This window comes from Procambarus clarkii, chromosome 49 (genome assembly GCF_040958095.1).
Source record: "Procambarus clarkii isolate CNS0578487 chromosome 49, FALCON_Pclarkii_2.0, whole genome shotgun sequence".
Lineage (NCBI taxonomy): Eukaryota > Metazoa > Arthropoda > Malacostraca > Decapoda > Cambaridae > Procambarus > Procambarus clarkii.
In genome coordinates this window covers 1,638,370-1,664,102 of record NC_091198.1, presented here as the reverse complement: position 1 = coordinate 1,664,102, position 25,733 = coordinate 1,638,370, and the positions used below count along the sequence as shown (strand labels likewise).

The 25,733-nt window shown below is 41.4% G+C and overlaps 1 protein-coding gene across 1 annotated transcript; it reads left to right on the top strand.

The window, feature by feature from the left end:
* Positions 1 to 2,387: 2,387 nt before the first annotated feature.
* LOC138351255 (S-antigen protein-like) lies at positions 2,388 to 25,218 on the top strand. The gene is made up of 8 exons (XM_069302884.1): positions 2,388 to 2,496; positions 20,090 to 20,532; positions 20,843 to 21,130; positions 22,099 to 22,239; positions 22,523 to 22,785; positions 23,527 to 23,749; positions 23,842 to 24,239; positions 24,759 to 25,218. The coding sequence occupies exons 1-8, from the start codon at positions 2,388 to 2,390 to the stop codon at positions 25,216 to 25,218; spliced, it is 2,325 nt and encodes a 774-aa protein (XP_069158985.1).
* The last annotated feature ends 515 nt before the right edge of the window (positions 25,219 to 25,733 follow it).

Here is a 25,733-nt window from a genome sequence, read left to right as displayed (position 1 = left end):
AAAAATAACCAATACATAAAATTTGATGTCTTATTTGGCAAACTATTCAAGATCCGATTTGCCTAATAAGCCAATGAATGGTCCACCACCGGCTGATGGTCCACCACAGGGTCCCCACTGACCACGGGCTGGTGGTCAACCCCATTTTTTTCCACAAAATATTTTTTATGGATGAGATATCATCTCTAATAAAAAAAAAAAAAAACAAAAAAACAATGATGTGCTGTTCTAACAATAAGTAACGCTGCCCCTAGACATCATTCGGTTCCCAAGAGTTCGACTTAATCAAACCAGAAATGCTGCTCTTCAAATCAAGGGTCTTAAAATGTTGAATGCCCTTCCCAATCATATCAAAGACTGTACCTCTCCCAACCAGTTTAAGAAAAAATGTAAAGTGAGTATAATAATAGTTTTGGTTAACTTTTGGGATTCCTGTGTCTGTGTGTGTGTGTGTAAGAATGTGTGTGTGTGTGTGTGTGTGTGTTTGTGTGTGTTTTGTATGTGTGTTTGTGAGAATGTGTGTGTGATTCTTGTGTGAGAATGCGTTTTGTGTGTCAGAATATGTGTGTGTGTGTGTGTGTGATTCCTGTGTGAGAATGCGTTTTGTGTGTCAGAATGTGTGTGTGTCTTTGTCTATGTGTGTTTGTGAGAATGTCTGTATGATTCCTGTGTGAGAATGCGTTTTGTGTGTCAGAATGTATGTGTGTGTGTGTGTGTGTGTCTTTGTGTGTGTGTGTGTGTGTGTCAGAATGTATGTGTGTGTGTGTCTTTGTGTGTGTGTGTGTCTTTGTGTGTGTGTCTTTGTCTATGTGTGTTTGTGAGAATGTCTGTATGATTCCTGTGTGAGAATGCGTTTTGTGTGTCAGAATGTATGTGTGTGTGTGTGTGTGTGTCTTTGTGTGTGTGTGTGTGTGTGTCAGAATGTATGTGTGTGTGTGTCTTTGTGTGTGTGTGTGTCTTTGTGTGTGTGTGTGTCTTTGTGTGTGTGTCTTTGTGTGTGTGTGTGTGTCTTTGTGTGTGCATGTGTGTGTCTTTGTGTGTGTGTAAGTGTGTGTGTGTGTGTGTGTGTGTGTGTGTGTGTGTGTGTGTGTGTGTGTGTCTTTGTGTGTGTGTGTGTGTGTGTGTGTCTTTGTGTGTGTGTGTGTGTGTGTCTTTGTGTGTGTGTGTGTGTATGTCTTTGTGTATGTGTGTGTGTAAGTGTGTGTGTCTTTGTGTGTGTGTTTGTGTGTTTTGGGTGTGTGTTTTTTTGTGTTTGAGTGTGAGTTTGTGTGTGTATATGTTTTTGTATAAAAATGATGAATAAAAATGATAAACTTTCAATTAACATACAAATCGAACATATAAATAATGAGAAGTTTAACATTAAAAAAAACCTGAATTATATTATTTTCCCCTGAGATTTAATCTAACAAGACAATTATTTATAGCTGATAAATTATATTATAATAATAATATCGATGATTCTCATATTACTTTTACTTATCCAAACAATCTTAGCAGAAGACAATTAATATATCATAAAATTTATGACATGTCAGGACTAACAGCTGATAATAAATTTGTCTGGTATGAAAGATTTTTCACGCAAATTCATAATCAAAATATTGTATATGAAGACGATGATCAGGATTTTTCACTTTCAGTTTATTCTAGAACTCATTCCTCTTTTAAATTAGAAAAAAACAAAATGATACTTTTTATCAACGAGGTTGTTTATTTAATGTTGTTTCTTTTAGATGGGGTAAGAGATATTACCCAAAGTTTAAAACAAAGTTCATTAAGGGAGTATATTATTAATAATTGTATAAATTATCAAAAAGCATTAAAAGCAAATAAAAAACTCTTAAAACTATTGATATGTACATTTGTATTGATGATGTAATTAAATATGATGAGCTTATCATTGAGCATCTTATTAGATATTTTGAAAAAGATAAAAATTGGTCAGAAAGAAAACATATATCATTATCCACTGCATGGCATATGCATTGTGAGTTATTGCAAGAATTTACTATTATTACACAAAATAAAAATATTATATCAATACCAAGACTTGCAAAATTTAATTTACAACTTTTACCTGATTATCAAATAACTAAAGTGATAGCTTACCTTCCACAACAAAGCGGAAATAAATCTATTTGGCATAATCAGTACAAAAATTATTATATTAATATAAATGGTATTATTATTAAAAAGAGGAAGGCGTTGGATGAGATGGAGGAGGGAGGTTTGGAGGATGTGGAGGATGAAGCGGATCAGACGTTGGAAGGTCAAGTGGATCAAGAGATGGAGGAGGTAGTGGAAGAGATTGATGATGATGGAGAGGAAGAGGAGGAATATATTTGTTCAACATACCATGGTGCACGGCTTCGGGCTGGGAGAATATGATGGAGTCTGGTGGGATGATCGGTGATCATGAGTCTATGTACCGGTTGATTGACCGTTCAGAGCGGGACCAAGGAGCCGTGGCTCAGCCCCCACAAACACAGATAGGTGAGTGCACATGCTCACACTCACCAGCACACACACACACACACACACACACACACACATACAATATTTATTATGGATCTTTAATTTAACTAAGGTGTAGAAAGAGACCAATATATATAAAAACAATTACTTATGCCTAGTGTATAAAAAGAATAAAGTTGCTTCTTGAAGAGAAAGTGGAACAGACTGACAATTAAAAATATCAAAGCTAAACATAAAATTAATATATCCCTTTTAGAATTGAAATTAAATTTTCTACTTCTTGTAATTCCAAATCTGCAGTTTGAATGGATTAATGTTTATATTTGGCTTCATTAATTATATAATTACTCATATCTATCACTTTAGAATCTCTATCATAGGTTTTAGAACTAATCTTGTGAGTAATTGCTTGACCAAGGCTGTTTACATCAAACTGACTAAGCAGGCTTAAAATCATCTTGTTCTCTTCTAAAGAATTTGTGGTAGTTCCATCCATACCAATTATGTTTATACATTGGGGATAAATGTGTATTATTTCATTTATGGCAGATAAATATATCATATCTGGTGTTATTTGTGGTGTGGGTATAGACTGTGGAGGCCCCAATTTAATATATTGTCCAAAGTTTATATCTTGTTCTAACAATTGATTAATTATTTTATGGCGAAGGTTTTCTAATGCAGCATGAGTTATTTCATTATTGTACCCACCAATATTACCTATTGATAAATATAATTCTAATGGTAACAACACTAATACCACAGATAAAACAAGGGATAAAGACGAAGATAAAACGGATAAAAGCCGTATTGAAAATTGAATGCTCATTTCAACCATAGATGATCGAATGATCATCGCCAAAAGTTGAATAATCATTTGTTGAGATGAAGCTTCTACCATAATTACAGATAATAATTCTTGAAGAGCATCATGGAGAATGTTTTCGGAAAAATATTTTAACAGTCTTGAAATTATCTTAGGCACTCGAGTTGTAACTTCAATTTCGGTTATAGTAATAGCCTCATCTTTTATTAATGATAATAAATCGGAAAACTCAGATTCTAAACGTGTTATTATAACATCTATGAAATTAGTAGTAGTAGTAGTATACTGTTCAATAAATGATACATTTTCGGAGGATACTACTATATCCGCTTCGTCAACAAATTGTTCTTTTTCGAGTATTGACTGTGGAACAACTGTTTCAATATAACCTCGGTCAACATCCATATAATTTTGTTTGTTCAATTTATCCATAAGAATCATACTCATTCCTGCTGCCGGATTAAGTAAGTCCACTAATTCACCATCGGTTAATTGGTTGATAACTTGATTGCCAAATATAAATCCTAATATCTGGCGGTGGACATGACTATGGCATTGATCTGACTGGCTATCATAGTATTTATTAAAGAATTTGCAATAGATGGAGTTAAAGTTTATATTCTGTTGCTTAATATTCCATGTCAATGGTGGAGCATCGATTAAGCCAGCAACAGCTTTTCTCAGTTGATATGTATTTGTATTCTTGGCATAGGCAATGGGGTTCTTTTGATAAGATTGTAAATCGTTTTCATTAGAAGGACTCCATCGACTTGAAGGTCTTAGAGCCAATGTTTTAAGGGCAGACAACTGTACACCACAATAATTTTCGTTAGATTCCTTGACATTAATCGACCAAGTTTCAACGGGAATAGGTTTCGAGAAATAATGATTGTCTGTTTCTGTATTGTTTAGAATAGATTTTAAATCATTACCAAATCTTTCTTGAAGAAATTCAAGGACCTCATTATAAACAGCATAACATGCTTCACTACAGGCATATTCACGTTCGTTTATTAAAATAGCTGATCCAGATCCGGGCTGACAAGCAGTTTTTACATCATAATAACATTTTAGCATGTTGCAACCTAGCGTTGTGAATTTAACTTCAAAGTCGTTAGGATTTTCATCTAAGAAAGCTTTGGGGAAATTGGGAGGAATATTTTTCCATGGTATATTCTGAATGATAAGATTTTTAAAATACTTACTTCCATTTCTTTGTTGAAGAATCTCCATTGTTTTTCGTTGTGATATACGATGTACTATGTAAGTTGCAATTGCAATATCAGAGACTGTAACAGTTTTCATTATGAAATTGTTTAGAGTATTTATTTATTTTTTTTAATATTGATCAATATAATAAAGAAATTTGAGGATTCATTTACCAGAATGCTGAGAGGAATCATGGTGGAAGCTGGAGTAAATGGTGATGCTGAAAGTTGGAATAGTGGTGGTGGTGGTGAAGAATATGGGTGTCATCAAAATGATTATTATTATCAACCAACCATTCCACAAATACCATTACAAACAACTCAATATATGATTGTACCTTATTATATGACTTCAGTGCCACATTCAATTTATGTAATTCCACCTTCTTCATGTTACGTTTCTGATTTTCCTTCAAAATATTTTTATCAACTACCACCACCACCATCGCCACCACCACTACCACCACCACCACAACAACCACCACTACCACAATCATCAGAAATTTATTCCCATTCCAGTGTTGAAGTTCAATATGAAATTTCCTATTTAGAAAAGGAAAAAGAAAATTTAAAATCATGGAAAATTTTACGAAATATTGATGGACATATAACAGAGGTCCCCTGGGGTATATCCTTCTTATACATTGCATATGAATATGGTGGGTTACCTCGAGAATTATTTATGAAATATGTTAATGAATGTTGCAATGGTAGTTAAACATTTTCTTGGCAAATAAGCTCAGTGAGTAAATATTGTATATTATTACATCAATGCACCATACACCACACCACCCATTAGTGCACTCATATGTCGCTATTTGATCACCATTATCAATGGGCCTAACATTATTATTAATAATAAAATTAAAAGTATAACCCAGCCAATATTTTTAATTGATTTCAATATAAACTGCCATATATCAGATTGCCCAATGCCTTGAATCACTTCGCCAATACCATCTCCTAAAATTTTGGCAATATTTCTTAAAATTGTTCCCTGTTCACATTTATATATATAAAATATTTCTTTATTTTCTAAATTAGAAATAGGTTCATATCCCTGGACAAATTGTGAAAGATAATTGTAGTTATGGGGAATACATATTCCCTTACAGCCCAAATTTAATATGTTTTGGGTTTCTGCAGAATTTGGAATATCAAATTGACAGTTCTAGACTTTTTTATTGAACAATGGATGAGTATTATCATTTAGTATGTCATAGTTAATATAATCAACCCGATTGATAGGGAATTTACAAAATCTGGTCAAATATTCTTCTTTTTTTAGGGAATGTCCTTTTCCAACATGGTATCTAAAACAACCACTGTTCTTCCGATTGTATTTGTTCAAATATTCAAGAAAAGCAACACCTACACCTAATAATATCGCAGATTTCAATATCAAACTTTTATGTTTACCAGCCCATTTGGTCATAGTGTTAAAAATATTAGTTAATTTGGAATCAGTTGGTGAAGGATTACTTTCTAAATATTCAAGAAATTGAGTTTCGTTTTCAAACCCAAGATCTTGGGCAAGTTTATTTACATTGTTAATGTGTTCTTCATAGAGTTTAAATGGGTATTTTTTTAACATATGTTGTTTAAGAGCTTTGTTTTCTATAATATTTAGAATAGGGGATTCTACATCACCATGCAAAATGTTTTTCATAATTTTATTAAAATCATTTTGGGATTTAAAATTTAGGTTTTCATTGATAGAATTAATAAAAGATTTGGCTGGGTGATGAAGATTTGACAATTTAATGTTTTCTGTCAAATCTGTCAGATACTTATTTGTATTTAAAAAAGATTTATTTTCATCAACCAAACTTTGGGTGATGTGAATAAAAGGCTGAAGACCATGGTCAATTTCTTTTATCATCAATTCTGTCATCGAGCTATTCTTTTTTTTTAAATAAGTATTAAAAAAGAGTTAACTTTACTGTTTTAAAACAATTAAGTGTTTGGTATGTGAGTCATGGTAGCTGTGCGGCCGGTCAGCTGTGATTGGCTTGATGGAGCACCAATCACGGGTGAAGTGGGCGGAGCCAACGAGAGGATTTCCAGTCCCATTCCCCTTTTTAATTCTACTAACCCCAAAGGTTTTAGTGAGTAAATGTCCTCCATTGTACAAGGTGAATGCATGCTTGTCAAAACTGTATGTGGCAAAGACCCCTATCCCCTTCACATATTAAACATATGGAATGGTATCCGTATGGATAGTTCCCTTCCCCAAATTAGCATGTCATTGTTCACTCTGAACAAAATAGACTCAGATGAGTTTCCCTTAACTCAATCTACCCCAGACCTTTCCCCCCAAAAAAAATCACCTTCCCTCCATCTTGTAAACCCATTCACAGTTCCAAAACTGACACATTTTTTCAATTCAACATCAAAAAGACATCATCAGATGATAATGATCTTAACCCACCCTTCAAGAAAAGAAAGAATTGGCAGAAGAAGGATTGGCAAAAGAAGGATAAGCTGAAGAAGGATATGAAGATGTTAATAAAAAAATGCCATCAGAAGTAGGTTTGGAGTGGTGAACCGGGACAACGAAGATTCATCTGAAGATTCATCTGAAGATTTCTCCTCGGAATCCTCTGATGAAGGGCTTCTCTCATTGATCAAAAAGACCTCATCAGATGATAATGATCTTAACCCACCCTCCAGGAAAAGAAATAAGAATTGGCAGAAGAAGGATTGGCAGAAGGATAGGGAGAAGAAGGATATGAAGCATCAGGTCTATAAGATAATATTCAAAAGCATTTTTAACCTTTTAAACATTGCCAGCCGAAGTGGGTTTGGAGTGAACCGTGACGACGAAGATTCATCTGAGGAATGAAGATTCCTCCTTGGAATCCTCTGACGAGGGGCTCCTCTCATTGATCAAGTAAGTAATGACATTTCCCATTAATATTGGTGTTGGCGTTATGGTGTGTTAACTCAACGGCTCCCTGAAGTCCATTGGGCCAAATATTATATACGAGTATCGGATAACATAATACTCGCCGCAGCTTCGAGACCTGAGCTCTTCGTCGCTGGCCACTAGATTGTCCTCAAAGAATAAAAAGGATGTGATAGCTCCTTACTCCCTCAGTCTACCTCGTAGTTCACGCCCAGTGACAACATGTGTTTAAACCCTTGAAGAAATCCATTCAGTATAGTGAGTGAAGTCGTATTCTCGTCGTTCCTTCTTAAGGGTTATAGTATTAATTTTTTTTTTTTTTTTTTGTGTGTGTGTGTAATTTTTGTAATTTTTGTGATCAATAATTGTCTAAAATTGAATTTTATGGAATGCCTAGGGATGTAAAAATTACAATGTAAAATTTACCAGCAATGAATATTGTTTCTCAATGATCATAGGGTTCATTTTTTTTTTTTTATAGTTTGGATGTTTATAAACTAATTTAATAATGGTCTGATGTAACAACCTTTATCCCTAAACAAATTTTCAGGACCCCAGTACTAAGCAGCTCATCAATCATCTGAACATGGCGCATGTTGGACCTGACACAGCCCTCTTCCAACCCAGACCAGAAAATCCCACCACACCACAATGGACAACAGCAACCATCTCAACATAACATTTCTCAGTCCCAACATAGTCAAGGGCGCATCAAAGATGTCGCTGGTGGAAGCTGTTACGGCCCTCTCGGGTCGCAACCGGGTTCTTACTCTGATGTTGTTAGAGGAAGGGTATCCGGCCCCAAGCCAGTAGTGGCTTTCAAGGGATGTGATCCGTAACGCAAGTAAATTAAAGGGGAAGGGAAATAAAGTCAAAAACTTGATATAATATAATTATCACCGTCACCAATAAATAAGATATAAACGATTACACGGGGGGGGGGGGGTATAAACACTATAATACACGATGTAGTCTTCCTCTGAAGACCCTGGACGTTCACGGTGCCAAGCTCTTGGTGCTCTCGTGGCCTCACGACGAATCCTTCGAGAATCTTGAGTCTACCCCGGCCACAGGCCAGCCAAAACACAGTTCCACTGGGGGCACCGTCGTGGAGGCCGTCAACCACAAGTCCAGCAGATAGCTGGCAGGTTCCAAATCAGCGACGCTGGTTAGGCCACTCCACGAGTGATACTAGGGTCGCGCCCTAGTCAGGAGCCTCGTGTGATACCACAGATCACTCTCCTTTCCACAACACCCCAGTGGTTAAGCGTCTCCACCAGTCAGTCCCGGGTATGACAATCCTTCAACTGCCGCTTCACAGGCAGGGTAACACCACAGTGTTCATCCGGGGGCGACTCACAGCTGCTGCAGCAAACACTTGGTGACGAGACGGCTGCCTTGGGTAGACCGACTCAACTTCCATTACAGCAGTCCCAGGTCGACTCTGCAATCAGACACGTCATCAATAATAGAGACACACTAGGGCATGTCACTTACCGGCTCAGACCCAAACGCCCACCTATCCACTCCCTAGATGGCGTTGCTGTCTGAGTGCCACCTCAGAGGTCAGCAGCGGCTGTGTTATGAGCTAATCAGGACAGGAAACTGGCCCTTGTGGCCAGTACACCTCGTCCTCACCAGGTGTCGTCGTCCATTTGGAGGGGGTTTCGGGAGCTGACTCACAGATGGCGCGGTCGTCACTGCTCCGTGCTCGGACGCTGGATTCGGGTCCGTAACACCTCCCCACCAAAAGGAATTTGGTTTGGGGTTCTATGAAAGAAAAGACAAACCAAATTAGTATGTGGATACAACTCCACACAGATTCATGTACACTATAAACTGGAATGGTGAGGCTGTCTTGTCCACAGAACTGTACTACTGGGGATCTCTGGCACAAAGGAAACTTTAAGATGGAAGACGATAATCTGCTTGAAGTAATCTTCCACACTTCCACTGCGATGTCAAGCAGGGGCATCATCTCATATCTCTCGAGTAAGGATCGGTATAGACACGATCTGGGACGACTCGACACTTCCCTGTGTCGTGGCACCGATGATGGCTGGTCACAGACGGCATTTCTGGTGCCGGTCTGGCGGTCCTTCAGGGAGACGGGAACCTGGAATACAGGGGTTGGATTATTTAGAGTGACAGCGACAGTGGACAAGTCGATACTTACAGCACACTCGCCTACTAGGCCCACACCTAGTTCCAACAGGGCTGCTCGTACATCGAGGATGGCATTCGCTCTGCCACCGTCAGGTCGACCAACGTTCCGTATAACGCTGCATTTAGGCTCAGCAGTCACGCGGGGGGTGTCAACCTGTCGGAAACAGTCACTCATAATATCATATCTCGTACCTCCTGTATCTACTATCACCTTCCAGGCTCCTTCGTCGACTGCAACACTCGCAGTGCAAATCTCCAATCCCTGGGATCTCCTCGCGATGTTCAAGGGAGCCATCATCTGTCGGGTCGTCCACTGGTCCTTACTGAGAACACATATGAGAACAAAACAAAACACCGCTAAGAAACATTTGGCTAACTTAGGGATAAGCTTCCTGAGCCTGTAATGTCCATAGCCGGCTACATCCATTAGCCTGGTTTGGACCAAAGAGGACACTACAACCTTCGCACATACCTCACATACATCCGACGTCTGGGGAATCTCTGGCCGGTTCAATGAACATTGTACTTCGCCATTCCGCAAGTACTCATCCACCTTCACTCCAGACTCTTTGGTATCCGTGGGTGCTTGCACACGAGACCTCTCTTCTTGCTCAGTCGCTTCTGTCATCGTAACCTCATGTTCCTTATTGGGAGAAGAATCAGGAGACTCTGCTAGAAAACTGTAGACTCTGTCGTCAATCTGTAGGCGAGAGGACGGATTAAACATATTACCTGATTCCGGGTCTGACTGTACCTGGACATTACCACTGCCTGCTGTTACCTCAGACCTTGCTGTTCCGGCTGACTCGTCCGCGACCTTGGGAAGATTGTTGCTCCAATCTGTCACCAAGTCGTTGGCTAGTACCACGTCAATCCCAGCTATAGGTAGGGTATCGACTACAGCCAACGCACATGTGCCTCTGAAGTAAGGCGAGTCGAGATGTACCGGCACTAAGGGGGCGACATACTGCGTCCTAGGAAACCCAACCAGGACAACCTGTTGTCTCCCGTCCACACTTACTCCCTCGGGCAACGAGTTTTTCACGATCAGGGACTGGGCTGCTCCACTATCTCTGAGCACTACAACAGATCTACCAGTGTGATCACTCGTTACATAACCGCTTGAAGTGTGAGGGGCGAACAAACTTGGTCCTTCCTGCGTAGTCGTCGACTGGCTTCCTGCTGGTGGTGCCACACAGTTCATCAACATCACCTCCCTACGAGCGCCGTTACCTCTTCTGCCTCGGCACATAGCAGCTACATGCCCTTTCTGCCCACAAGTCCAGCACACCATATTCCTTCTCGGACTCCGGTGTTTCGGACTGCTAGGACTGGTCCTTCGAGGGCTACTTGGGGGCGTCTTCTTAGCACTTCGTGGGACGGGGGTCTCTTCTTCGTCATGAGGTTTGTCAAACCGGCGTTGGTAATTCCTCGGGACGTACTTGGCAGACGGCCTATGCGTCAGGATGTATTCCTCAGCCATGGTGGCTGCCGCACTCAAGGTCTCCACCTGCTGCTCTTCTAAGTATGTCTTGAGGTCTCCAGACAAACAATCCTTGAAGTCCTCTAACAGTATGAGCTGCTCGAGGTCTTCTTTGGTCTCCTCCTTCCGAGAGGCACACCATTCCTGGAAAAGTCGCTCCTTGATAGTGGCGAATTCGGTGAAAGTGTGCTCTGAGGTCTTCTTCAGGTTTCTAAACTTTTGCCTGTAAGCCTCAGGTACCAACTGGTAAGCCATGAGCACCACTTTCTTTACCTTGTCGTAATCGCCAGAGTCATCAAGGGACAACGTGGAGTAGGCGACTTGGGCCTTCCCAGTCAAGACTGACTGTATCATGATGGCCCAATTCTCCCTTGGCCACTCCAAAGAGGCTGCAACTTTCTCGAAGGCCGCGAAGAACTTTGAAACTTCCTTCTCGTTGAATTTTGGGACCATTTTGATGTTCCTTACCGGATCGAAAATACTTGTTTCCATTCTTTGCCTCCCACCACCTAACCGCAATACTTCTAGTTCATGTTGTCTCTGTCTTTCTTTTTCTTCTCTCTCTCGCTCTTCTCTTTGTCTTTCTCGTTCTTCTCTTTCTCGTTTCTCTTCTCTTTCTCGCTCTTCTCTTTCTCGTTTCTCTTCTCTTTCTCGTTCTTCTCTTCTTTCTTCTCTTTCTCGCTCTTCTCTCTCTCGTTTTTCTTCTCTTTCTAATTCTAAATGCCTCATCGCCAATTCTTTTTCTTTTAATTCTCGTTCTATTTCTAACTTCTTCCATTCTATCTCACGATTTATCTCTAAGGCACGCATTTTGACTGTAAGTAAACTTATATTTAGCTCACCTGCATCACTGTCAATGTCACTGCCTTTATCTTCCTTTTCAGTGGAAGCTACTTCTTCACTTTCTTTTGTACCTAGTGCCTCACTTTCTTGTTTCTCCTCGGCCTTCAAATGCCGGTGAACCTTGGACAAGATCTCCACACGGGAATCACTGGCACGTATCTAGATCTCCAGGTAGGCACTCACCAGTACGAGTTCCTGTTTGCCCAGATATTTAAATCTGGCAAGGCAGTCCTCCCTGTTCAGAAAAGCCTGAACATCGTCCAGATCGTCGATGGTAGCTTTTTCTGCCATTGTCACAGATGGAACACTTAGCACTTAACACACCGCTCCACTTTAGCACTTAACGCACCGAGCACTGTTCTACGTCAATATTGCACTTTATCGCACCAAACACTGCACTTGCCAATATTGCACGTAATTACTTCGGGCACCGCACTACACAATATTGCACTTAATCACAGCGAACACCTCGCTCTACAATATTGCACTGAATCACACCGAGCACCGCACTACACAATATTGCACTTAATCACAGCGAGCACCGCACTGCACAATATTGCACTTAGTCACTCCGAGCACTGCACAGGACGTATAACGTCCTAATAGTCACACCCAGGGGGAATTATTTACAGAGATTACGCCACTTCACCACCCCTATCAAACATACTTGACAAGGGGTCGGATCCCGCTGGGGATGCCAATTATGTTACAGCCCTCTCGGGTCGCAACCGGGTTCTTACTCTGATGTTGTTAGAGGAAGGGTATCCGGCCCCAAGCCAGTAGTGGCTTTCAAGGGATGTGATCCGTAACGCAAGTAAATTAAAGGGGAAGGGAAATAAAGTCAAAAACTTAATATAATATAATTATCACCGTCACCAATAAATAAGATATAAACGATTACACGGGGGGGGGGGGGGGTATAAACACTATAATACACGATGTAGTCTTCCTCTGAAGACCCTGGACGTTCACGGTGCCAAGCTCTTGGTGCTCTCGTGGCCTCACGACGAATCCTTTGAGAATCTTGAGTCTACCCCGGCCACAGGCCAGCCAAAACACAGTTCCACTGGGGGCACCGTCGTGGAGGCCGTCAACCACAAGTCCAGCAGATAGCTGGCAGGTTCCAAATCAGCGACGCTGGTTAGGCCACTCCACGAGCGATACTAGGGTCGCGCCCTAGTCAGGAGCCTCGTGTGATACCACAGATCACTCTCCTTTCCACAACACCCCAGTGGTTAAGCGTCTCCACCAGTCAGTCCCGGGTATGACAATCCTTCAACTGCCACTTCACAGGCAGGGTAACACCACAGTGTTCATCCGGGGGGCGACTCAGCTGCTGCAGCAAACACTTGGTGACGAGACGGCTGCCTTGGGTAGACTGACTCAACTTCCATTACAGCAGTCCCAGGTCGACTCTGCAATCAGACACGTCATCAATAATAGAGACACACTAGGGCATGTCACTTACCGGCTCAGACCCAAACGCCCACCTATCCACTCCCTAGAAGGCGTTGCTGTCTGAGCGCCACCTCACCAGAGGTCAGCAGCGGCTGTGTTATGAGCTAATCAGGACAGGAAACTGGCCCTTGTGGCCAGTACACCTCGTCCTCACCAGGTGTCGTCGTCCATTTGGAGGGGGTTTCGGGAGCTGACCCACAGATGGCGCGGTCGTCACTGCTCCGTGCTCGGATGCTGGATTCGGGTCCGTAACAGAAGCCATGAAGGCATGGACGATGGGGTTATGGGCGAGACGAAGGGACAAAAAGTGTGTGAATGTGGCACTGTGGGGGGGGGAGGCTCTCGTCTCCTGGCGATGCCCACATCAACACACTCTTGCCTGGTTAGATGAACAATCCCATCAACAACAACAAAAACTACAGCAACCACATCAACATAACATTTTGGGGAGTAGGGATGATGAAAGAGATGCAGATTCTGCCCAGACCACTAGTAATGGAAAGAAGGTTCGTTCTCCACGTTTCAGTGACTATTGTGAGGGTCAGTCAGCTCCATCCAACACTCAGGCTAATCCCAAGGTTGTAAGCATTGACTCGTCGTTTTACCCGTCCCTGTTGGCACCCCCCCGGTTTAGCCTACTACCCTCCTCTTAACAATGGTCATGCAATGAGAGCAGATGGAAATGAGGTTGATGATCAACTGATTGATGATGTAAAACCGATCGATCTCTCCCTTAAATCTAAACCATCAGCATCGCCAAAACTAACCTCTGTATATATTGAAGAGTTGAAATGTAAGTTGGCACTGATTCGCCATTTGGGGGTATTAAATCCACAATCGTTCCTTGCCCAACACAAATACAATTATTCAGACGAACGCAGATTCACATGTGATATTTGCCCCAAAGCATTTAAGCGAAAAGAAGCCTTAACAGAGCACCGTCGACTACATACAGGGGAGAAGCCTTTTGAATGTGACAAGTGTTTCAAGAGGTTCTCTTACAGGGGTTCCCATTATAGACATACACACATACACTGTCCAATGTTGGGTAAATTTTGATTTGATTTTTTATTGTTGCCGCCGAAGGCGGCTAGTTTATTGTGCACCCCATACTCATCCTGTGAGCGGTAGCGCAAAAGCATTACAGAGGTCACAAAAGGTCTTTATCAGACCTCATCAGAAAGTGGGGAGCTTCTGTTTATTATTAGTCCTCATAATACACTACTTGTTTCTGAATCTCATATGTCGTTCATCTACTGGAAGCAAAATGTGGGAACAGTGCAAGGATTTCAGGTAATTTATCCATGGTAATAAGATAGGTTGCCATATCATACAGAGTGAGCTTAGATTTATCTCTAAAAGGCTCAATTTTACAACAATCCAAGATATAGTGTTCGAGTGTGTGTCCCTGCCTATGTCCACACACTTTACACTTTACTTCATCTAGATCCCTATACAAGCCGAACTGCCAGAGATACTTGTAGCCAAGTCTTATACGAGCTGTGACAACATTTGTTAGTCTACTGACTTTCTTACTTGCCCCATACACATGTTTTACTTCACACATTTCATTGTGATGAACAATGGACCTACTAGTTCCAGTTTGCACTGTTCTACTTTCTTCAAATCCATCTAGGAGTTCTCGTCTAATGACACTTTTAAGGGACCTATTTGATAACTCAAGATTCCATTCAATACTGTCTTTATTTACTGCAGCCTTAGCAAGGGCGTCAACTTTGTCATGTTCCTGCATGCCAATGTGAGAAGGAATCCACAACATTTTTATATTTACCCTCTTGCTAAGTATTCTTACATATCTACGTCTAGCTTCCAAGACAAGCACGTTATTACTTGATCGCAAACTGTTTATTGCTCGTAGTGAGGATAGGGAGTCAGAAATAATTAAGCTGTCTACTTCAGTGTTGTCAGTAATTTCGAGTGCTACCAGTATCGCTACCAACTCGGCTTGCATTGTGGACGCCCAGTTACTAATTCGGATATTTCTTTAAATTGTGCTGCCATCGGGCTGGTCTGTGCAATGTTGTTTTCAGCTTGTATATTGTGAATGTGTTCTATGGTGCTTAATTTAGCAGCAAGCTGAGCATGAGGGCTGCTTGTGATTAGTTTCTTGGTGGGGTATGCAGGGGTCAGGATGTCAAAAGGTACTATCTGCCAGGGTGGAAGGAAGTGCTGTACTCTTTCATCTGTATATACATCGTACAGTCCCATCATTTTAATATGAGTGGCAGTTCTTTGAATCCATTTAGACTCGCTAGTTCCATTTCGTATGTGTTCTAACAGTGCAACTGACACAATGTTGCTTTTGTTATCACGCAGCAGCTTTAGTCCCATCATAAGATTAATTTCAAATATTCTATCTCTAATGCTAACTAAGTATATTTAATTCTTTCCGCATGTTTAGAACTTTGGTAGTTATAGGACAGCCAAGTATAATTTTGAGTGCTTCATTTTGCATTTTTTCCAGTCTATCAATACTTTTGCCATTCTGCAGGATCAAAGCTGGTGCATGATAGTCTATCAGAGACCTTATATACGCTAAATACATCATTCTTGCTATTCTTCTAATATTAACACCATATTTCGGGCTGTACCCCACTACAGTTCTGAGAGCCTTGAGTCTGTCTCTACATTGTTGATGTAACTTATTGACTGCAGTTGAGGTACAAGGGACAGAGACACCAAGGTATTTGAAAGAAGGGACATAGTCTATTGGTATGTCCCATCATTTAACCTGTTTTCACTAATTGTAATATTTTTTGTATAAAAATTAGTATTTGGAAACTCAAAATATGTGCAATGAGTCCTAAATCAGGCTTAAAATATAAGATCAACGAAAAATGTTGTTTTTAATACAAATTATAAAAATCAATGTGTTTTCATAATAATTATCCCATTGGAAACTGGAAACAATTTCAATATTGAAGGGTTGGTTAGGTACTGTCACTAAAAGTACAACAGACTCAAAAGCTACACGAAAAACAACGTAGAAATAAATCACCATCGGAATCTTTCATTCAACAACAGAGATAGTAGTAACAGAAGGTTTGTCCCTGGCAATCCCAAAAGGAATTAATCCATAGGGAAAATATCAGTTTGGTTATATAATATGGTTACAGATTCATTAATTAAAATGGGGGATTGGTAAACCCCGCCGGAAGAGAATGGATCTTTTGCCTGAAGCAACCAACGTGTGAGTACTCCTCCCAATCTTGCAGTAACCACCCTTGAAGTCACAAAGTCCAGGTAAAAAAAAAAAAAAAAAAAAAAATGAGTGTCCAACAGCTGAACAAGAAATATCCCCCATATATGTTAGCTGCGACCTCATAATACTAAATAAAATTTATTTCGTGTCATCTCATTGGTGACTTAATCCTAATCAATCCATCTAGTCAGTCAAAAACATACACTCAGTCAAGTGAGTAGCTTAATTGTTAGTCAGATTAATTAATTACATAATACAGGAGAGTCCTTACATAATACAATTAATTAATTAATTAATTACATAATACAGGCTTCAGGAGAGTCCTCCACACTTCTTGTCGATTGTGGTTCAGTGGTAGAGGTTGCGGCTTGCAGTATGCTGGTCGCGGGATCGAGTCACATTAGAGCTCCAGTTGATTCTCTTATCCATTAATGTATTATCCAGACCCTTTGTCCCTGACCCAGCTCATAGTGTCAGAGAAGCAATACATCTTTAGGGTAAATATGGCTGGAGAATTCGCCTGTGTCTGTACACGTCGCTCTTGCCTGGGATAACATATGTAATGGTGTTGTTGGTTGTTAAATATTTATTACATAATTTGTTATCGTTTCCTAAGGCGTCAACGTTTATGTTATCAGCGAGAACGGTCAATATAATTGTTCCTGAAGCGTAACCTATGTTATTAATACTTAATGAAGCTATCAATACGCAATGTTGATCTTGGAGTGATGGGAAGGAAGCGCTCAGTTTTACCTGCGAGGGTGAACGCTTAAGTTACCTGTGAGGTGAACGCTCAAGTTACCTGTGAGGTGAACGCTCAGTGTTACCTGTGAGGTGAACTCTCAGTGTTAAGTGCGAAGTGAACGCTGAGTGTTACCTGTGAAGTGAACGCTCAAGTTACCTGTGAGGTGAACGCTCAAGTTACCTGTGAGGGTGAACGCTCAAGTTACCTGTGAGGGTGAACGCTCAAGTTACCTGTGAGGTGAACGCTCAGTGTTACCTGTGAGATGAACGCTGAGTGTTACCTGTGAAGTGAACGCTCAGTGTTACCTGTGAAGTGAACGCTCAAGTTACCTGTGAGGTGAACGCTCAAGTTACCTGTGAGGTGAACTCTCAGTGTTACTTGTGAGGTGAACGCTCAGTGTTACCTGTGAGGTGAACGCTCAGTGTTACCTGTGAAGTGAACGCTCAGTGTTACCTGTGAAGTGAACGCTCAAGTTACCTGTGAGGTGAACGCTCAGTGTTACCTGTGAGGTGAACGCTCAGTGTTACCTGTTAGGTGAACTCTCAGTGTTAAGTGTGAAGTGAACGCTCAGTCTTATCAGTGAGGTGAACGCTCAAGTTACCTGTGAGGTGAACGCTCAGTGTTAGCTGTGAGGTGAACGCTCAGTGTTACCTGTGAGGTGAACGCTCAGTGTTACCTGTGAGGTGAACGCTAAGTGTTAACTGTGAAGTGAACGCTCAGTGTTACCAGTGAGGTGAACGCTGAGTGTTAACTGTGAAGTGAACGCTCAGTGTTACCTGTGAGATGAACGCTGAGTGTTACCTGTGAAGTGAACGCTCAGTGTTACCTGTGAAGTGAACGCTCAAGTTACCTGTGAGGTGAACGCTCAAGTTACCTGTGAGGTGAACTCTCAGTGTTACTTGTGAGGTGAACGCTCAGTGTTACCTGTGAGGTGAACGCTCAGTGTTACCTGTGAAGTGAACGCTCAGTGTTACCTGTGAAGTGAACGCTCAAGTTACCTGTGAGGTGAACGCTCAGTGTTACCTGTGAGGTGAACGCTCAGTGTTACCTGTTAGGTGAACTCTCAGTGTTAAGTGTGAAGTGAACGCTCAGTCTTATCAGTGAGGTGAACGCTCAAGTTACCTGTGAGGTGAACGCTCAGTGTTACCTGTGAGGTGAACGCTCAGTGTTACCTGTGAGGTGAACGCTCAGTGTTACCTGTGAGGTGAACGCTAAGTGTTAACTGTGAAGTGAACGCTCAGTGTTACCAGTGAGGTGAACGCTGAGTGTTAACTGTGAAGTGAACGCTCAGTGTTACCTGTGAGATGAACGCTGAGTGTTACCTGTAAAGTGAACGCTCAGTGTTACCTGTGAAGTGAACGCTCAAGTTACCTGTGAGGTGAACGCTCAAGTTACCTGTGAGGTGAACGCTCAGTGTTACCTGTGAGGTGAACGCTCAGTGTTACCTGTTAGGTGAACTCTCAGTGTTAAGTGTGAAGTGAACGCTCAGTCTTATCAGTGAGGTGAACGCTCAAGTTACCTGTGAGGTGAACGCTCAGTGTTACCTGTGAGGTGAACGCTCAGTGTTACCTGTGAGGTGAACGCTCAGTGTTACCTGTGAGGTGAACGCTAAGTGTTAACTGTGAAGTGAACGCTCAGTGTTACCAGTGAGGTGAACGCTGAGTGTTAACTGTGAGGTGAACGCTCAGTGTTACCTGTGAAGTGAACGCTCTGTGTTACCTGTGAAGTGAACGCTTTGTGTTACCAAAGAGGTGAATGCTCAGTGTTACTGAGCAGAGTCAGTGTTGAGGTAAGTGTTCTGCTCGTGTTAAGACGAGAGTTGTATTCACTGTTGAGGCAGTTGCTCTACTTGTGTTAAGGCCAGAGTTGTAGTCAGTGTTAAGGCAGGTGTTCTACTTCTGTTAAGGCAACAGTTGTAGTCAGTGTTGAGCCAGGTGTTGAGTTTGGATTTAAGACTAGAATTATAGCCGGTGTTGAACCAGGTGTTGAGGTTGTGATAAGGCCAGAGTTGTAGTCAGTGCTGAGCGAGGTGTAGGGGATGGTGTTATTCCCTGGGATATAGCTAGTGTTGAGCCAGGTGTAGAGGTTGGTGTTATGTCCGGGTTCATAGTCAGTGTTAAAGCCAATCTTTCTGCCAGTATTAAGGCCAGTATTATACTGAGCTCTGATGCCAGTGTTGTTGTCAGTGGTGAGTCAAGTGCTGGGGCCCGTTGTGAGGCAAGTGCTGGGGGCCCATTGAGACAATTGCTGGGGCCGACTGAGTGGCCAGTGCTGGGGCCCGTTGTGAGTCAAGTGCTGGGGCCCGTTGTTAGTCAAGTACTGGGGCCCGTTGTGAGTCAAGTGCTGGGGCCCGTTGTTAGTCAAGTACTGGGGCCCGTTGTAAGGCAAATGCTGGGGCCGACTGAGTGGCCAATGCTGGGGCCCGTTGTAAGGCAAGTGCTGGGGCCGACTGAGTGGCCAGTGCTGGGGCCCGTTGTAGGGCAAGTGCTGGGGCCGACTGTGTGGCCAGTGCTGGGGCCCGTTGTGAGGCACGTGCTGGGGCCCGTTGTGAGGCACGTGCTGGGGCCCGTTGTGAAACAAGTGCTCGGGCCAATTGTGTGGCATGTGCTGGGTGGGGCCCGTTGTGAGGCACGTGCTGGGGTATCCTGTTGTTACCATCCGCGAGGACCAGTGTTGTACTCAGTTATGAGGTCAGTGTTAGGACCAGTAGTAATGTTAGTGTTAAGCCCATTGTTGAAGTCACTGTTGTAGCCAGTGTAGAGGTCATAGTTGGTGCTAAAAGTAAGTTCAGAGCAGAAGCCAGTATTAAGGTCAATGATGTGGACAGTATTAAGGTCAGTGTTGCTGGCAGTATTCAGGTAAGTGATGTAGACAGTATTAATGTCAGTGTTGCAGGCAGTATTAAGGTCAGTGATGTGGACAGTATTAATGTCAGTGATGTAGGCAGTATTAAGGTCAGTGATGTGAACAGTATTAAGGTCAGTGTTGTAGGCAGAATTAAGGTCAGTGATGGTGACAGTATTAGGGTCAGTGACGCAGGCAGTATTAAGGTCAGTGACGTAGGCAGTATTAAGGTCAATGACGTGGTCAGTATTAAGTTCAGTGATGTCGGCAGTATTAATGTCAGTGATGTGAGCAGTATTAAGGTCAGTGATGTAGGCGGTATTAAGATCAGTGAATGTGGCAGGATTAAGGTCAGTAATGTAGGCAATATTTTTTAAGTGATGTAGGAAGCATTAAGGTCAGTGATGTATGCAGTATTATGGTCAGAGATTGTGGCAGTATTAAGGTCAGTGAGGTGGGCAGTATTAAGGTCAGTGATGCTGGCAATATTAAAGTCAGTGATGTGGACAATATTAAGTAGGTTATGTAGTCAGTATTAAGGTTAGTGATGTAGGCGGTATTAAGGACAGTGATGTAGGTTGTATTAAGGTCAGTGATGTAGGCGGTATTAAGGACAGTGATGTAGGCAGTATTAAGGTCAGTGATGTAGGCGGTATTTAGGACAGTGATGTAGGCAGTATTAAGGTCAGTGATGTAGGCGGTATTAAGGACAGTGATGTAGGCAGTATTAAGGTTAGTGATGTAGGCGGTATTAAGGACAGTGATGTAGGCAGTATTAAGGTCAGTGATGTAGGCGTGATTTTGGTCAGTGATGTGGGCAGTATTAAGGTCAGTGATAGTTGCAGTATTAAGGTCAGTGATAGTTGCAGTATTAAGGTCAGTGATGTTGGCAATATTAGGGTCAGTGGTGGTAGCGATATTAAGGCCAATGATGGTGGCAATATTAAGGTCAGTGATAGTAGCAGTATTAAAGTCAGTTAAGAAGCCAGAATTAAGGTCAGTGATGGTGGCAGTATTAGGGTCAGTGATGTGGAGAATATTAATTAAGTTAGGCAGCACTAAGGTTAGTGATGTAGGCGGTATTGGGGTAAGTGATGTGGGCAATATAAAGGTCAGTGATGTGGGCAATTTTAAGGTCAGTGATAATGGCAGTATTATGATCATTGACGCAGGCAGTATTAAGGTCAGTGATGTAGGCAGAATTAAGGTCAGTGATATTGGCAGTATTAAAGTCAGTGATGTGGGAAGTATGAAGGAAAGTGATGTGGGCAGTATTATTTTCCTTTAGCCCTTCCTGCTCTGAAGTCGCGCATGCGCACAGCTTCCAGTAGGGGTTGCGAGAATAAATCATATGGAAAGAAATGCGTTGTGGCGAATATTTACGTCACAATAAAGGTATCATGTGGCGACACCTCTTTTCTCGTGATGAAGTCAATTAATTTAGACAATATTAAATGACCGTAAAAAGATCTGGAGTGGAGTGGAGATCTGGAGACTTGAATTGATCATTCCAGTCACTGATACAGGAAATGGTGGCTGCATAAATTAATTCCAGTAAACAATGATAAATTTATTAACGAAAAGTGGATCTATTAATAATTGCTTATCCTTAATTAAAGGAAAAATAAGGCTAGATTCTATTCAATATGTTAATATGAAATGTTCCTGGTGGCTAGCTGGCTGACGCAACATTTCCACGATTCTAAGGAAAATTATACGACGCTCCACATCCTAATGAAAAGAATTCTATATCACTAAACAACGGATTACTAGTATTAATTAATTATGACACTTTGTACAGAAATTACATCCCATTGTACTAAGGATTAGTAAATGAGTATTAAATGATCATGAAGCCTAATACAGGAAATACATCCTATTGTATTAGGTATGAGAATATTTGTTGGAAATTTTAGACAGACGCTAGTAGTATCAAGGTCAGTGATTTAGACAATATTAAGGTCAGTGTTGTAGGCAGTATTAAGGTCAGTGATGTGGAACGTATTAAGGTCAGTGATGAAGTCAGAATTAAACTCAGTGTTGTAGGAAGTATTAAGGTCAGTGATAGTGGCAGTATTAGGTCAATGATGTTATCAGCATTAAGGTCAGTGATATGGGCAGGATTAAGGTCAGTGATGTAGGCCACATTGGTCAGTGATGATGACAGTATTAAGGTCAGTGATGTAGGCAGTAATAAAGTCAGTGATTTAGGCAGTATTAAGGTAAGTGATGTGGCAGTATAAGGGTCAGTAACGCAGGCAGTATTAAGGTCAGTGATGTGGCCAGTACTAAGGTCAGTGATGTGGTCAGTATTAATGTCAGTGATAGTGGCAATATTAGATCAGTGATGTAAGCAGTATTAAGGTCAATGATGGTGGCAGTATTAAGGAAAGTGATGTGGGCAGTATTAAGGTCAGTGATGGTGGCAGTATTAAGGTCAGTGTTAGTGGCATTATCAAGGTTAGTGATGCATGCAGTATTAAGGTCAGTGATGTAGGAAGTTTTAAGGTCAGTGATATAGACAGTATTAAGGTAAGTGAGGTGGGCAGTATTAAGGTCGTTGATGCTGGCAATATTAAGGTCAGTGATGAGGGCAATATTAAGTAAATTATGTGGGCAGTATTAAGGTCAGTGATGTAGGCAGTATTAGGGACAATGATGTAGGCAGAATTAAGGTCTGTGATAGGGGCAGTATTGTGGTCAATGATTTAGGCAGTATTAAGGTCCGAGATATGTACAAAATTATGGTAAATGAAATAGGGAGCATGATGGCAATGATGATGATGTTGACAATATTAAGGTCAGTAATAGAAGCGGTATTAGGGTCAGGGATGTTGGCCATATTAAGGTCAGTGATGGTATCAGGATTTAGGTCAGTGATGTGAGCAATATTAAAGTCAGTGATGTGGGCAGTATTACGGTCAGTGATGTGGGCAGTATTAAGGTCAGTGATGGTGGCAGTATTAAGATCAGTGATGGTGGCAATATTTAGGTCAGTGATGGTGGTAGTATTAAGGTCAGTGAAGAATGAAGTATTAAGATCAGTTATGTATGCAGTATTAAGGGCATTGATGTGGACAGTATTATGGTCAGTGATGTGGGCAGTATTAAGGTCAGTGATGGTGGCAGTATTAAGGTCAGTGAAGAAGGAAGTATTAAGATCCGTTATGCATGCAGTATTAAGGCCAGTGATGTAGGCAGAATTAAAGTCTGTGATGTGGGCAGTATTAATGTCAGTGTTGTAATAGTATAAAGGTCAGTGATGTAGTCAGTATTTAGTTCAGTGATGGTATCAGTATAAAGGACAGAGATGGTTGCAGTATTAAGGTCTGTTATTGTGGCAGTATTAAGGTCAGTGATGTAGGCAGTATTATGATCAGTGATGTAGGCAATATTAAGGTCTGTGACGTGGGCCGTATTAAGGTCAGTGATGGTGGCAGTATTAAGGTCAGTGATAGTGGCAGTATTAAGGTCTGTGATGTTGGCAGTATTAAGGTCAGTGATGGTGGCAGTATTAAGGTCAGTGATGGTGGCAGTATTAAGGTCAGTGATGGTGGCAGTATTAAGGTCAGTGATGGTGGCAGTATTAAGGTCAGTGATGGTGGCAGTATAAAGGTTTGTGATGTTGGCAGTATTACTGTAGGTTTGTTTGTATAAAGGTTTGTGATATTGGCAGTGATGGTTGCAGTATTATGGTCAGTGATGGTTGCAGTATTATGGTCAGTGATGGTTGCAGTATTAAGGTCAGTGATAGTGGCATTATTAGGGTCAGTGATGGTGGAAGTATTAAGGTCAATTATGTATGCAGTATTAAGGGCATTGATGTAGGCAGTGTAAAGGTCAGAGATGTAGTCAGTATTAAGTTCACTGATGGTGGCAGTATTAGGGTCAATAATTGTGGCAGTATTAAGGTCAGTAAAGGTTTCAGTATTAAGGTCAGTTATGTAGGCATTATTAAAGTCAGTGATGTGGACAGTACTAACGTCAGAGATGTGGGCAATACCATCACAAACCTTAATACTGCCACCATGAAGGTAGTGATGAAGGCAGTATTAAGGTCAGTGATGTTGTCAGTATTAAGGCCAGTGATATTAGCGGTATTAAGGTAGTGATGTTGGCAATATTAAGGTCAGTGATCGTAGGAGTATTAAGGTCAGTGATCGTAGCAGTATTAAAGTCAGTTATGTGGGGCAGTAATAAGGTCAGTGATCGTAGCAGTATTAAAGTCAGTTATGTGGGGCAGTAATAAGGTCAGTGATGAAGGCAGTATTAAGGTCAGTGTTGTAGGCAATATTAAGGTCATTGACGTTGGCAATATTAAGGTCACTAATATTGGCAGTATTATGGTCAGTGATGAGGCAGTATTAACGTCAGTGATGGTGGCATTGTTAAGGTCAGTGATAGGGTCAGAAAAAAGGACATTGATTTGAGCAGTATTAAGGTCAATGATGGTGGCAGTATTAAGATCAGTGATCGGGGCAGTATTAAGGTCAGTTATAGTGGCAGAATAAAGGTCAGTGATGTGGGCAGTATTAAGTTCAGTGATGTAGTCATTATTAAGTTGTGTTGTGTGCAGTATTAAGGTCAGTGATTGTGGCAGTATTAAGGTCAGTCATGGTGACAGTATTAAGGTCAGTGATATTGGCAGTATTAAGGTCAGTGATAGTGGTAATATTAAGGTCAGAGATGTAGGAAGTATTAAGATTAGTTATGTATGCATTATTAAGGGCATTGATGTAGGGAGTATTAAGGTCAGTGATCTAGTCAGTATTAAGTTCAGTGATGGTGGCAGTATAAAGGTCAGTGATGGTTGCAGTATTAAGGTCAGTGAAGGTGGCAGTATTAGGGTCAGTTATGTAGGCAGTATTAAGGTCAGTGATGGTGGCAGTATTAAGGTCAGTGATGGTGGCAGTATTAAAGTCTGTGATGTGGGCAGTTTTAAGGTCAGTGATTGTGGTAGTATTAAAGTCAGTGATGTATTCATCATTGAGATTAGTGACGTTGGCAATATTAAGGTCAGTGACGTGGGTCATTAGTTGTGGCAGTATTAAGGTGGGTGATGGTGGCAGTATTAAGGTCAGAAATAGTGGCAGTGTTAAAGTCTGTGATGTTTGCAGTATTATGGTCAGTGATGTGGGTAGTATATATTAAGGTCAGAAATTTCAACAGTATTAAGGTCAGTGATGTGCACGGTATAAACATCAGTGTTGTTGGCAGTATTAAGGGCATTGATGCTGGCAGTATTACGGTCATTTATGTGGGCAGTATTAGGGTCAGTGTTGTTGTCAGTATAAAGGTCAGTGATGTGGTCCGTATTAAGGTCTGTGATGGTGAGAGTATTAGAGTCAATGATAGGGGCAGTATTAAGGTCATTGATGTTGGAAGTATTGTCAGTATTAGTCAGTGACATCACCACTAGCTAGTCAGTGACATCACCACTAGCTACAGTCACTGACATCACCACTGTCTACAGTCACTGACATCACCCCAACTACGGTCACTGGCATCACTACTAGCTACAGTCATAATCAACATCACTAGCTACAGACAC

Coding starts and splice junctions, on each gene's coding strand:
- LOC138351255 (XM_069302884.1), top strand. CDS start 2,388: ATGATGGAGTCTGGTGGGATGATCGGTGATCATGAGTCTATGTACCGG. Junction 22,240..22,522: donor GTGTTGTAGGAAGTATTAAG/GTCAGTGATAGT, acceptor TGGCAATATTAG/ATCAGTGATGTAAGCAGTAT. Junction 23,750..23,841: donor GTGATGGTGGCAGTATTAAG/GTCAGTGATGGT, acceptor GTTTGTATAAAG/GTTTGTGATATTGGCAGTGA.